At 39.7% G+C, this 12,839-nt stretch overlaps 1 protein-coding gene across 2 annotated transcripts in view; it reads left to right on the top strand.

The window, feature by feature from the left end:
* The first annotated feature begins 1,325 nt into the window (after positions 1-1,325).
* Positions 1,326-12,839, top strand: part of CASD1 (CAS1 domain containing 1) — a 48,800-nt gene continuing 37,286 nt past the window's right edge. The window contains exons 1-3 of one of the 2 annotated variants that reach the window (XM_023226630.2): positions 1,326-1,745; positions 9,291-9,387; positions 9,935-10,055. In XM_023226630.2, the coding sequence (XP_023082398.1) occupies positions 1,613-1,745; positions 9,291-9,387; positions 9,935-10,055 (351 nt within the window). In that variant the 5' untranslated portion in view covers positions 1,326-1,612. The remainder of the gene's footprint in view (positions 1,746-9,290; positions 9,388-9,934; positions 10,056-12,839) is intronic. The other variant, XM_023226629.3, reaches the window with a different exon arrangement.

The raw sequence follows: 12,839 nt of genomic DNA, 5'->3' as shown, positions 1-12,839 counted from the left end.
CTACAGTCCCTTCATATCTAATATTCTATAATTTTAAGAGGGACCAAGTTCAGGAATGGCTAAATGGGAAAGTTGTAAAGAATACTTGACAACACCCCAACTAAACAATGACTCACTCTAAACAAGGCAAGGCAAGTAGAATGGCAAGCAATGTAAATAACCATTCCCATCTGGAAGGCAGCACAAGAAAAAACATTTTAAAAAGGTGTGGGATGGGAGCGAGAAGAGAGTAGAGATAACAAGTGCTTTATTAAGGAAATGGAGTGCTGGCTTTATTGAGAATCACAAAACATTAACCAACGTTTAGTAGCGGGGATGATTGCCATAAGCACATAAAAAATTTTTTTGTGTCAGGGCATGGTGGCTCACGCCTGTAATCCCAGCACTTTGGGAGGCCGAGACGGGCCGATCATTTTAAGTCAGGAGTTCGAAACCAGCCTGACCCAAATGGTGAAGCCCTCATCTCTATTAAAATTCAAAAATTAGCCAGGCGTAGTGGCGGGCGCCTGTAATCTCAGCTACTCGGCAGGCTGAGGCAGGAGAATCACTTGAAACCAGGAGGCAGAGGTTGCAGTGAGCCAAGATTGCACCTCTTGCACTAGAGCCTGGGCGACAGAGACTCCCTCTTAAAAAAAAAAAATTTTTTTTGACACAACGACCTAGCCAACCTTGTGTAAATACAAGTGAGAGTCAGGCTTTTTTCTCATCAACACCTACACTAAGTTAGGCTCCTTCTGTACCTTCCACTCGGTACTTCGGTGTATCTTTGCCCACCAGAACCGGGCAAACTGAGGACATTTAAAAAATGGTTTAAGAGAAACTGGCCAGAGCAGTGAGTTAAGTGTTAAAGACTGGTCTTACTTCCTGGGTTGGATGCCAGCAATCCATCAGCCAGCACCATCAACTGTATCCATCAATCCCATCTGGCCAGCACCCAGGGGCAGCCAGATTGACCAGCCAGACAATAATCGACCTTAGGGTGTCCTTCGCATCCCGCTGGGCGGGTTCTGGGAGTAGAAGGCTGAGAAAGGGGAGTGTTGGGGAAGGCAGGACTGGGACGATGTGTACTTTTCTCCCGGAACTGTAGTTTTATTGTCCCAACCTGGGCTCAGGTAGCAGCCAGTAAACTAGGAGACAGCCCTAAGGCTCGCGTCCGGGCCAGGCAGTATCCCTAGTACCCTCTCCCCACACACCCATGGCTCTGCCTCAGCCGCCGCCGCCGCCGCCGCCCGCCGGGGCCCGTGACCCGGTGACCCCGGAGCACTGGGCATCCGGACCCCCCTCGCAGGCGCAGCCGCTATTAAGGCAGGAGGCTGAAGAGGAGGAGGAAGGGGAGGAGACAGGCGTCCAGGGCGCCCGGGGAACCGGCACGGCGGAGCAGCGGCGGCGGGGCTGGGGGGAGGCCGCCGAGTCGGCCGCGGCCGAGGAGGGGCAGGCGGAGGTCGGGGGCGCCGCGGCCGCGGGGTCAGGTTCCCCGGCGGGAGGCGCGGGTGGCGGCCGCGGGGGCTGGCGGCGGATCCTCGCCTGGCTGCAGCGGCAGCAGCCCCAGTGCTGCCCCTGTGCGGCGCCCCTTCCCCGCTCCGCCGCGCACTGTTGTCATGGAGGAACCAAGATGGCGGCTCTGGCCTACAACCTGGGCAAGCGGGAGATCAACCACTACTTCAGCGTGAGGAGCGCCAAGGTGCTGGCGCTGGTGGCTGTGCTGCTGCTCGCAGCGTGCCACCTCGCCTCCCGCCGCTACCGAGGTGAGCGGGCCCTCCCCCCTGCCCGGGCAGGCCGTGGGGGAGGCGGCGACACGGCGACTGGAGGCCGCCCCCCTCGCCCAACACACGCCCACGCGGCCTCCCGCCCGCCCGGCCCGCGGGGGAGGCAGTTCCCCCACGTGCCCCCAGGTGTCCCCAGCAGCGGGTCGGCGCCCCAGGCCAACTGACTGGACCCCAGTGGGGGCCACCACAGGACAATGGCTGGTGGTTCTGGGCCCCCCGAGCCTCCCGCGCTGGGGTCGGGGACGCCAACCCTGGGCCTGGCCCGAGGTGTTGCCGGGGTCCGGCTCCTGAGCGGTCTGGGCTGGGGGAGACGCGCCAGACCAGGGGCTCGCGTGCAGGAGGTCTGACAGGCGGCCCCTGGGGGCAGCGCGGGGCGCATGTAGCCCAAGGCCGCCTTACAAGGGGCACCGCTGCCAGGAGTGGGGTCGCAGGTCCTGCCACTTAAGAGTCCGGCTCTTTAGCCTTTGTTTAATTTTGCCTCTGCCCTGTAACACCCAGTCTGGGCTGTTGGACAGCGGCAAGGGCCGCCCCCATGTTCTTTTGCCAAAAGGGCGACAGCTGGCAAAAGATGCCTGTGGCTAAATGGAAGAGGTGCCACCCAGCTTTTGTGATACAGAAACGTTTAAAGACTTCGGAGTGCGCACTTTTTACAAAGTAAAGGCACTGGAGCAGATTCTTGGAAGGAAGTTATGGGTTGACAGGCATAAAGGTGGGCAGTTGAAAGCAAATTGTAAGCAGTTTGAAAGCAGGCCTTGCTTGGCCATGGGTTTTGAAATTGGTGTAAAGGGGAAAAGGAAATATGACCTTATTTCAGAACGAATTATCTTTCAGTAATCAAGGGATATTTACTTGTCCTTGTTGATTGATTGTTTTTTCCTCTGTAAAAAGGCACTAAGAGAGAGGCTGACAGGCAGAGGGAAATTAATGATGATAGGATCTTTTATTTTTGGCTCTTAATACTATCAGAGCCGTTATCTGGACAGCTCTTGGTGACTGTGAGAGTAATCAGTCAAGATGTAATGTGTAATGGACAGGTGCAAATTACCGCTGTGCACGTTTAACTTTACACCTACTTTGGCAAAATATCCATAAACGAGGTGCTGGAGTCTGAGCTGTTAGTCCCATCCCAGGAGATCTTTCAAGGTGTAGGGCATTTTGGTTAGTTTTGCTGCTTTATTTCTTCCAACTCCTGAGAATGAAAAATCTTATGCTCTAGAGCCATACTGGGTGAACAGCTTTTAATATACTAAATTGATAAAAATATGTAGATTCTTTATAACCTTTTGGCCTCTCTCCAGCTCTCTACAGATTACAGCCATATGACCTGGCAAGGCCTTGGTTCATCTACAATCATGTAAAACTAGCAATGTTGATGCATTGATTTGTGGTAGTTTTGAGGAAATACTTCTTTTAACTACTATTAATCATTTTATGCCAATCTGGTGTAAAATAACCATAATTTAATTCAATTTTGTGTATGTGATGGTAGTAGAGAGAAATTTTGTAACTACAGTACTATTGTCCTAAGATAAACATCTAGTCCCCTGCCTTTTTTTTTTGTGCTTTTTATCTTTTGATAAGGTTGGAATACTATGATTTTTAGATTATGGATTTCATCTTATCAAGACCTGTCATCAGGGAGAATAGAACATCAGATGGGGACTTATGAGTCAGTGTAGCAATCTAGGATTGTTTGTAAAGCCTTCTCCAGAAGTAAGTCATCAGTTTCCATAGGTACTTCAGTGCCTTGAGTGTGAAGCAGTACACCTGGTGTGTGTACTTGCCCAGACTGAATGTCAGTAATTTAAACTGAAGACTTTGGGAAAAATAAACATCTTACCAGGAACATCTTAGCCATCCTCATGCTTTGGCAGTATCAAACTGAGTCAGGTGCAATGCCCTTCACACAAAGATAATCGTACATTGCCTCACATTATAACTCTTTAGGACAGAGGTGGCCAATCTTTTGGCTTCCATGGGCCACACTGGAAGAGAATTGTCTTTGGGCCACACGTAAAATTAACACTAATGATAGCTGATGAGCTTAAAAAAAAAAATTGCAGAAACATCTTGTATTGTTTTAAGAAAGTTTACGAATTCAGGCTACATTCAAAGCCATCCTGGGCCGCCAGCAGCCTAGGCCATGGCTTGGAAAATCTTGCTTTAGAATGAGAAAGGATCTTACATCAGATGAAGGGGATTAGGCTGTGTATTTGGATTTTGAATGTGAGTGTGCTCAGGCAAAGTAGAGTGAATGCAGTTTGGATATACATATTCAGTATCTCTTGCTTTACAAACTGCCGCCGAAAGTAAAAGAAAGAATTACCCACTACAGAAAGTAAAGCTTGGCAAATACTGTGTGCTAACATTGAGCGCTTATATGTCAGGGACTGTTCTACTAAAGGTTTTACATGTTTTAACTCATTTTGTCTTTATAACCATTCTATGAGGTAGATACAATTACCATATTTCACTCCCCCCTACTATTTTTAACATCTCTGTAATCAGGGCGAGTCTTTAAAATTTTGATTGCATGTCAAAGTTTAATTGGTAACATTTTTTTCTTACTATGACATAAAATAATCATGTCTTATAATCAATGGTCTTAGATTCCGTGAATTACAGTATTATTTCCATTTTAAATATGAAGCATGACATATTAAATGAATCGCCTAAGGATACACAATGACTGAGCTAGGATTTAGATCCCAGTTAGTCTGTCTCATGCCTTATTGTCTTTCTCAGAGCTTCTTAGACAGTGGGGAGTATAGAAAATAGAGGGAGAAAGCATTTTCCAGGGAAGCATGGGTTAAACAACTTAGAAACAGTAATTCAGGCTGGGCACAGTGGCTCACGCCTGTAATCCCAGCACTTTGGGAGGCTGAGGCAGGTGGAACTCCTGAGGTCAGGAGTTCAAGACCAGCCTGGCCAACATGGTGAAAACCCCTCTCTACTAAAAATACAAAAATTAGCCGGGTGTGGTGGCGGGCACCTGTAATCCCAGCTACTCAGGAGGCTGAGGCAGGAGAATCACTTGAACCCAGGAGGTGGAGGTTGTAGTGAGCCAAGATCGCATTCCAGCGTGGGCAACAGGGCAAGACTCTGTCTCAAAATAATAATAATAATAATAATAATAATAATAATAATAATAATAATAATAATTCAACTTCGTTGTACCAGCTAAGAGTTTTTCTAAATTTTTTTTTTCCAGTCAGGAGGTAATTTTATAAAAGTTGTTTGTGTAAAGCTTCAAAATCTGACCCGAGCCTACTTTTTGTTACCTGTGTTTTTTCGTTATTTTCCCCAAATTTCGAGTTCACAATCCGAATGTGCTTTGCCCATTCACATCTCACAGTTATCTGATTTTCTCTGCCTGCAGTGACTTCTCTCTTGAAAGAAAGTGTACGTTTTTCCTTCAAGGCTTGCTTCAAATGTCACCCCCACAGCAGTAGGAATTAGCAGTTCAGTTCTGCCAGCAACTTACACTTACTTATTGTGTTGTATTGCAATAATTGGTATCTGCCTACCCACACAGACTGTTGAGCTTCCAAGAGTATCTTACTCATCTTTAAATCTTTAAATCATCAGAGCCTAACACACAATAGGAAATCCTTAAATAACTGTGCATAAATAGATTTCAAAGTCCTTATTTCCTTTTATGTTCTTTTCTGGCTTTAATTGAATTTCATGTTCTAATCTCAACTTTAGAAAGTAAGCTTTATAAAATTATTAATATTATTTTCACATAATAGAATGACATTTTGAAAATAATTACTGTCTTAACTATACTTTTTCCAAATGTTATCAATTTCCAACATTATGAATCTCAAAATGTCCATTATTAGTTTGATTACAGGTTAAAACCGTCATTTCTGTGACAAATGGCCAGTATCTGTAGCTTTAAGGATAGTTCCAATCTGGATAAATTTTAATTTTTTAAATTGATAAAGTTAACTTCGAATGCCTTAATTTTTTTGAAATCAATTTTTTTTTTTTAATCACTAAGCATGTTAAATGCCAATGCTAAATGATATTTGATGTTCTGGAGAAAAGTAAGTTGAAAGCTTCAGAAATTAAAGCAAGAAAGCAGCAGCTCTGGGTCTCTTAGCTTTTTCTTTCTTTGTGAGAAAGATCCTGATCTTTATGATACCACTTGTAATGAGACACTCCTTGGTTGTCTAAAAATAAATTTTAATGGTGATTTTCAGCACAGACTAACATGTAACTTGCTGTATCTTAGGCAAACAAAATATTCTGTGGACTATACTGTAAACTTCATGATCTGATATTTTAATGGTTAGTAGTAGGAAACACACAGTTTTAGCAGGATGATTCAGTCTAAATTTAGGTGCAGTGTGCCAGAGATAATCTCTTCAAAGGAAAACATAAGTTGGGGTTTATATGGGCCATCAGATGTTTTCTTTAGTTGTTATATTTTATTTTTCAGTTTGTTTTTGTTTGCTTGCTTTTAAAAGTATTTTTCTGTCACAGAAAAATCATGCATAAAATTCTGAGATTGTAGATTGACAAACCAGAATGCTTATACTTAAGATAATAGAATAAAGAGGAAGACAGCTATTCATCCAGATAATCTTGGTGTTGGAGATAGCTGAAGTAGATAATTCTGTCTCTTTAGTTTCTTTGTATGTGTGTGTGTGTGTTTCTTGCTTGATTTTTCTGAGCGCTTGGCAACATTTATCTCACATTAGTTGTATTAAAATAGCTATCAAAATACTAGACAATTGAAAATAACCGAAGTTTTGTTTTGTTTTGTCTTTGGTAAATTTGGAATGGGAAATATGTGCCAACAGATATTTATATATAGTGTAAATATTCAAAAGGTGGCACATATATTAAGATATAGATTTACATTTAGTGATTTGATTTTTAAAAATTTCCTTCCTGAGAAAAGAGAACTTGTTTTAGAGTATGAAATTTTATGGAGTTTTTTCTGGATCACATTAATTTATTTTAATCAGGTTATAATAATAGTAGCAATTTATTATTACTACTATTTTTATTTTGCTGACACACAAAAAAGTCATTCTCTTCTTGCTTTTTTTGGTCGTCTACTTAGCAATCCTTTGTATTAGATTCTGTTAAGATAACTGGTACAGTTAAGATTCTGTTAAGATAACAGTTCCTGTCTTTTGACTGGACCCCAGCCGATATGATACAGACACATATGGATTAATTTCAGATACAAGTCTTGTAACAAACATCTTTGCATTATGAAATGTGTGAAGTCATCATCAACTAGCATTCATTAGCAAAGTAAGAATTTCTTCCCTGGAAAGCTCAGTATTCTCTAAAATGCTGTGTTTATAATGCCTGTGGGTTAGTGACAACTTCAAATCTTATTTTGCTATGGTTTTTTGTTTTGTTTTGTTTTGTTTTGACACGGGTTCATCAGATTAGAACTATTGTTTTCCATCAGCTCAACAACTGATTAGCAAGATGTGGGTAGTACTATTGACTGGAGGCAAAAAAAGTTGTTTGCATTTTAGACACGTTTTCTGGGGAGAAAAGACTGGTTGTTTTGAGATACTGGTATGGTGTTACCATTCTCTATAAAAACATATTGGTAACCCACATAGATGCATAATCCCAGACACTGAAGTTTGATTAAGGTGTGTTTCTGTCTAGGCTTTTAATTAAAAGACAAAAGGCAAGTAACAACACCCCCCACCCCCCAAAAAGGGGAGGGGAGAAAGAAAACAGAAAAGAAAAAGAAGAAAACCTTAAAGGATTAACACTTAGTTATTTACAACTTACAGCTTTTTTAAAAAATAGAAGTGTTGCTAACTTTTAACTTGGCTTAATAGATTTAAAGAGAAATGCTATAAATGTGGAATTTTGGCCTTAATTTTAAACATTTGCTAAAGGTTTTAATAAGATTTTACTATGTGGCCATTATAAAAGAGTACTACAAAATTGCTATTTGTAGGAAAATAACTTGTTTCTACAGTTCTGTTTTTACTCATCCTTAGTTATTTATATAGCTTAATTTTGTTTTTTAGAACTAGAATTAGTTTTTAATAATGGGGAAAATGAAGAACTAATTATTTGTAGTTTACTTAGAGACAGGTTATTAAAAAAATCTTTGAAATACAAAAAAAACCTGCTCAGGCTGCATATATAGTTAACATAAATTTAGTAATTGATATCCTGCTTTCCTTAACCAGTTTCCCATTGATAAGATAGTGCAACATTTTAACTTTTCCTTCCTGTTCTACTTTAGAATTTATGACATAAGAAACAACAACACTTTCAATATTTATTCATACTTGTCTTACATTTGTGTCATCTTTTGTCTATATTTTGGCTAAATAATGAGTAACTAGATTGAGAAAAGAGATGTGTTCTTCTACTTTAAATATCTTTGTGTCTTCCTTATCTCTACCCTGAAAAGCTCAATATCCTTTTGGTTCTGCAGTATTCTTCCTCCCAGACTCCTTAGCCTGACCTTAATTAAATGTCAAGTATAACTTGCTATTGACTATTAATAAAGAACTGGAGATTAAATAATATTTTATTATATCCCCATAATTAACCTAAACATCTCATTCTGCCCCCTACAAACCCCCATCCCACCCCATTCATTTGACATGTTTGAGCTTAAATGCCTCCAAACTCTCTTTTAACCCCTTTGGTCATGTATATTTAGCTAATGTACAGTAAAATGTCTAAAAGTGTAGAGCGACTCTTTGCCTCGGTTTACCTGGGACTGAGGAGTTCCCTAGTTATGGAACTTTCTGTTTAAAACTACGTCTCCAGGTATGCTGATGCACTATGTATTATAGTAGTTGAGTAGTTGAATAGGAAGTCATTTCCAAAGTCTTGTCTTTTATCCCTTAAACTTTTTTTTTTTTTTTTAATTAAATCAGATAGTGTCTCGCTCTGTCACCCAGGCTGGAAGGCAGTGACATGATCTTGGCTCACTGCAACCTCTGCCTCCCGGGTTCAAGCAATTCTCATGCCTCAGCCTCCCGAGTAGCTGGGACTACAGACGTGTGCCACCACATCTGGCCAATTTTTATATTTTTAGTAGAAATGGGGTTTCACCATGTTGGCCAGGCTGGTCTTGAACTCCTGACCTTGAGTGATGTGCCCACCTAGGCCTCCCAAAGTGCTGGGATTACAGGTGTGAGCCACCGTGCCTGGCCTCCCTTAAACTTTTCTTTCTCAGCTAGAAGTAGGAGTGATATTCAGATGTAAAGGCTAATTTAAGATTGAGATGATGTCCCGGGAAAGAAAACCTGAAGCAGAAGGAACTGTCAAAGCAGGGAAGGTATCATTTAGGAGTTAGGTGAAGTATAAGCCATCAGTGGCTCTTGTCCTCTTGAATATTAATGTGTTAATATTTACCATGTTTCTCATGAATGGGAAATATGAACCTGGATGGTATAGTGAAACATAGAAAACTCTACTTTTTGATTTCAAGGAACTTACATAGGGTCAAGATAGCTGATGAGTAAAATTTTAACTATTGTTTACAACACTGTTGTGTTTTAACTGTTTTAGGCAATGATTCATGTGAATACCTTCTCTCAAGTGGCAGATTTCTTGGAGAGAAAGTTTGGCAACCTCACAGCTGTATGATGCATAAATACAAAATCAGGTAACATTTCTTCATTTTGTTGTTTTACTTTTTAGGATGGGTCTTAATATGTAGTGGAGAGGGGTTGATGAAGCAGTACTTTTCTTCTCTATGCTGGGGTAGAGACTTGCTGACTGTGTGTAGGGCTGATTGCAAATGAAGATTTCCCTGCCCCCTAAAGTTTTAGGGAAAGGCTTTGGCCAATGTGCTTTATCTCAGGTGAGAGATAACTAGGCCTAAGGCAGTAATCCTTGAGCAAAAGACTCTTGCTCTGGCACCTGGATACCTATCTTAATGGAGTTATTCTAAGGATTAAGAGATAATAGATATAAAGCACCTAATACAGTTAGAATACATCTTAAACATGTAATGAATCGAGCTATTACAGAGAGTTAACTGGTCATAGGTACATGGAGTGGTAAGTTAAACAAACCTGGCCACCGGCTTATAAAGCAATATAATGGTATGTGTAATAATCCAGTACAACTTTCTTCAAAAACCGTGTGCTTTGAAATGCCAATATGGCTGATTTTACTTATTTTAATTAATTTTTCTTTGTTGCTTTCAGTGAAGCAAAGAACTGCCTTGTAGATAAACATATTGCATTTATTGGAGATTCCAGAATTCGTCAATTGTTTTATTCTTTTGTAAAAATAATTAATCCCCAATTCAAAGAAGAAGGAAATAAGGTAAAACTTGTCTATTCCCTTCTGTAGAGTTGTTTTAGAAGTTAACCAACTGAATAGTTATAGGAGGAATGTGTCTCTCCAGATTGAGTAGGAGCTGAAAAACTTTTACTTTGATTTGCAGAAAGGTTGGGGAAAAAGAGGGATGACTTGCTTTAATGAGGAAGATGAGAAAAAGAAGTGGTGGCTAAGACATTGGCAAGCTTTTTATTATAATAACCTAAACTTTTAGTTTTCAGAAGTAATAAATTCTTACCATGGAAAAACTTTTAAATTTCCTTAGAAAGAAGACAAAGAGAAAATATCACCCCTTATGTTAGTATTTTTCCATACTTCTTTTTGCTCATCTCTTTTTTTAAAAAAGAATACAGTAATCTTTTAATATGTGCAATTTTATATCTTCCGTTTTTTCTTCACCACTTATTCATCATTATATAATCAACTTAAGTATCTTCTTAGTGGCAACATATTATTGAGTGGATATAACGTAATTTTATATAATTTCCCACTTTTTAAAGCTTTTTGTAGTTTTCTAATTTTTTGCAGTTAAAAAAGACATTTTAAATTACTTCTTTATGTGAAAACTTTGCTTTTTAAATTATTTCCTTAGGGTGGAATCTCTAAAATTCAAATATTAGGTTAAATAACATGAACATTTAAAAATTATTAATTATGCTGCAAAATTCTTTCAGTTTATACTAATTAGCAATGTATTTTGGGGCCTGATTTTCTGCAAACTTTCTGGCATTGGGTGATCATGCTATAAATTAAAACAGCAATGCAGTAGATTTCTGTTATTGATTTTGTTAGAAAATTTCTTATTTAAAAATAACTTTGAAAACTAACAAGAATTAATTTCTTTCTATAAATTAATTAGTTCATTATTTTTTGGTGAATTATCTCATATCCTCTGTTTATACCTTTATAAGTGATCTCAGATTCTAATCATTGTCTTCAAATACCATGTGATTACGAGAGGGGAATAGCAAAGGGGGAAAAATAGAGTACAAGAAAGTAGAGTACAAGAGTAGAGGGGAGTAGCTCATGAATTTATGAAAATCTGCCTGTGGTAAAGAGTTGAAAACTTAGAGGCTTCATAGCTAAGTAGTTTTTAACATAGTGATGATGATACCAGGTCCTGAATCTTTAGCAGCTATTCCATGTGAGGATGAGAATAATGGAAACAAATGATACAGTCAACTTTTCATTTTATTTGCGATCTGTGTTTTCCATTTGCATTTATACATATGAAATTGTAGAGAAGACTCAAAACTATTTAACATGAAATTATTACAATTTGAAGTGAAAATGTTTAATAAACTTTTATTTTTAATAGAGATGAGGTCTCACTATGTTGCCCAAGCGTTCTTAAACTTCTGAGCTCAAGCAGTTCTTCCACCTTGACCTCCCAAAGTGCTGAAATTACAGGCATGAGCCACTGTGCCTGCCCAGCCTTTAGTAAATTTTTAAAAAGTAGAGAGATTTCTGATTACTATGAAGGTTTTAATATTTCTTGGTTTAAACTTGCATGACTTTCTAAAAATTCGAATACTCCATTTGACAACAGGTAGTTGAAAAAAGCTATAATGGTTTAGTCTGCAGCCAAAAGTAGATACAGTATGGTACATTGTTCCTGAGCCCCAGTTACAACACTTAGGTTTCCAGTTTTTATAGTCTAGGATGCCCAGTTATCCCAAGATTATCAAATGAGATATCAGACAAGATTAATTTATATGCATTTAAAAAGAAACTATAAAGATAGTGTGTCCCGGTCTTAAAGAGACAGTTTTCAAGAAAATATTTAATTCAAGCTGCTAGTGGAGCATTTGCCAAATTATATGTTACCTTGTCTCTGCACACCTTGAGGACAGAAATTACATATCATCATTATTATTTTTAAATATATTTCTTGTGCCTAGCATAATCTGGCATATTATAAAAGCTTATTAATTTTATTTAAAGCCTGGTATGGGTATGTCTGGGTAGAATAGGAATATTGAAGATAATTCTTTGTTTGAATTTGATTTCTTTTCTGTATTGAGGCAAATTTTTTAAAAAAGAGACCTTAGAGGTGAATTTTTTCAAATTATGCTTTGTGGGAAACTAGTTCTGTGAGAAGCTTTGGTCAAATGAATTTGGGCAGAGCTAGATATCGTATCTCCCTCTTAGATAGTTTTAATTTAGGCTGGGATATTAAAAACTTGAGAAGTCTTATAATAAAGAAATCCATTTTGTGTTGCTTCCAGCCATAGGGCCGGCTGGATACTCTGGGGGCTCCTTGTATATCAAACCAACTGGAGCCTAGGTTTAAAAAAATACTGTCGATGGGCTGGGTGTGGTGGCTCATGCCTGTAATCCCAACACTTTGGGAAGCTGAAGCAGTCGGATCACAAGGTCGAGATGGAGACCATCCTGGCCAACATAGTGAAACCCCGTCTCTCCTAAAAATACAAAAATTAGGCCGGCCGTGGTGGCTCATGCCTATAATCCCAGCACTTTGGGATGCCGAGGCGGATGGATCAACTGAGGTCAGGAGATCGAGGCCATCCTGGCCAACATGGTGTTACCCCATGTCTACTAAAATGCAAAAAATTAGCTGAGTGTGGTGGCATGTGCCTGCAGTCCCAGCTACTAGGGAGGCTGAGGCAGGAGAGTCACTTGAACCCAGGAGGTGGAGGTTGCAGTGTGCTGAGATCACGCCACTGCACTCCAGCCTGGTGACAGAGTGAGACTCTGTCTCAAAAAAAAAAAAAAAAAAAAAAAAACGAATAGTAGCATTAAAGTTGG

Source organism: Piliocolobus tephrosceles, chromosome 8, assembly GCF_002776525.5.
Source record: "Piliocolobus tephrosceles isolate RC106 chromosome 8, ASM277652v3, whole genome shotgun sequence".
In the NCBI taxonomy this organism is placed as follows: Eukaryota; Metazoa; Chordata; class Mammalia; order Primates; family Cercopithecidae; genus Piliocolobus; species Piliocolobus tephrosceles.
The sequence above is the reverse complement of the archived record's forward strand: the minus strand, read 5'-3'. Positions and strand labels throughout refer to the sequence as shown.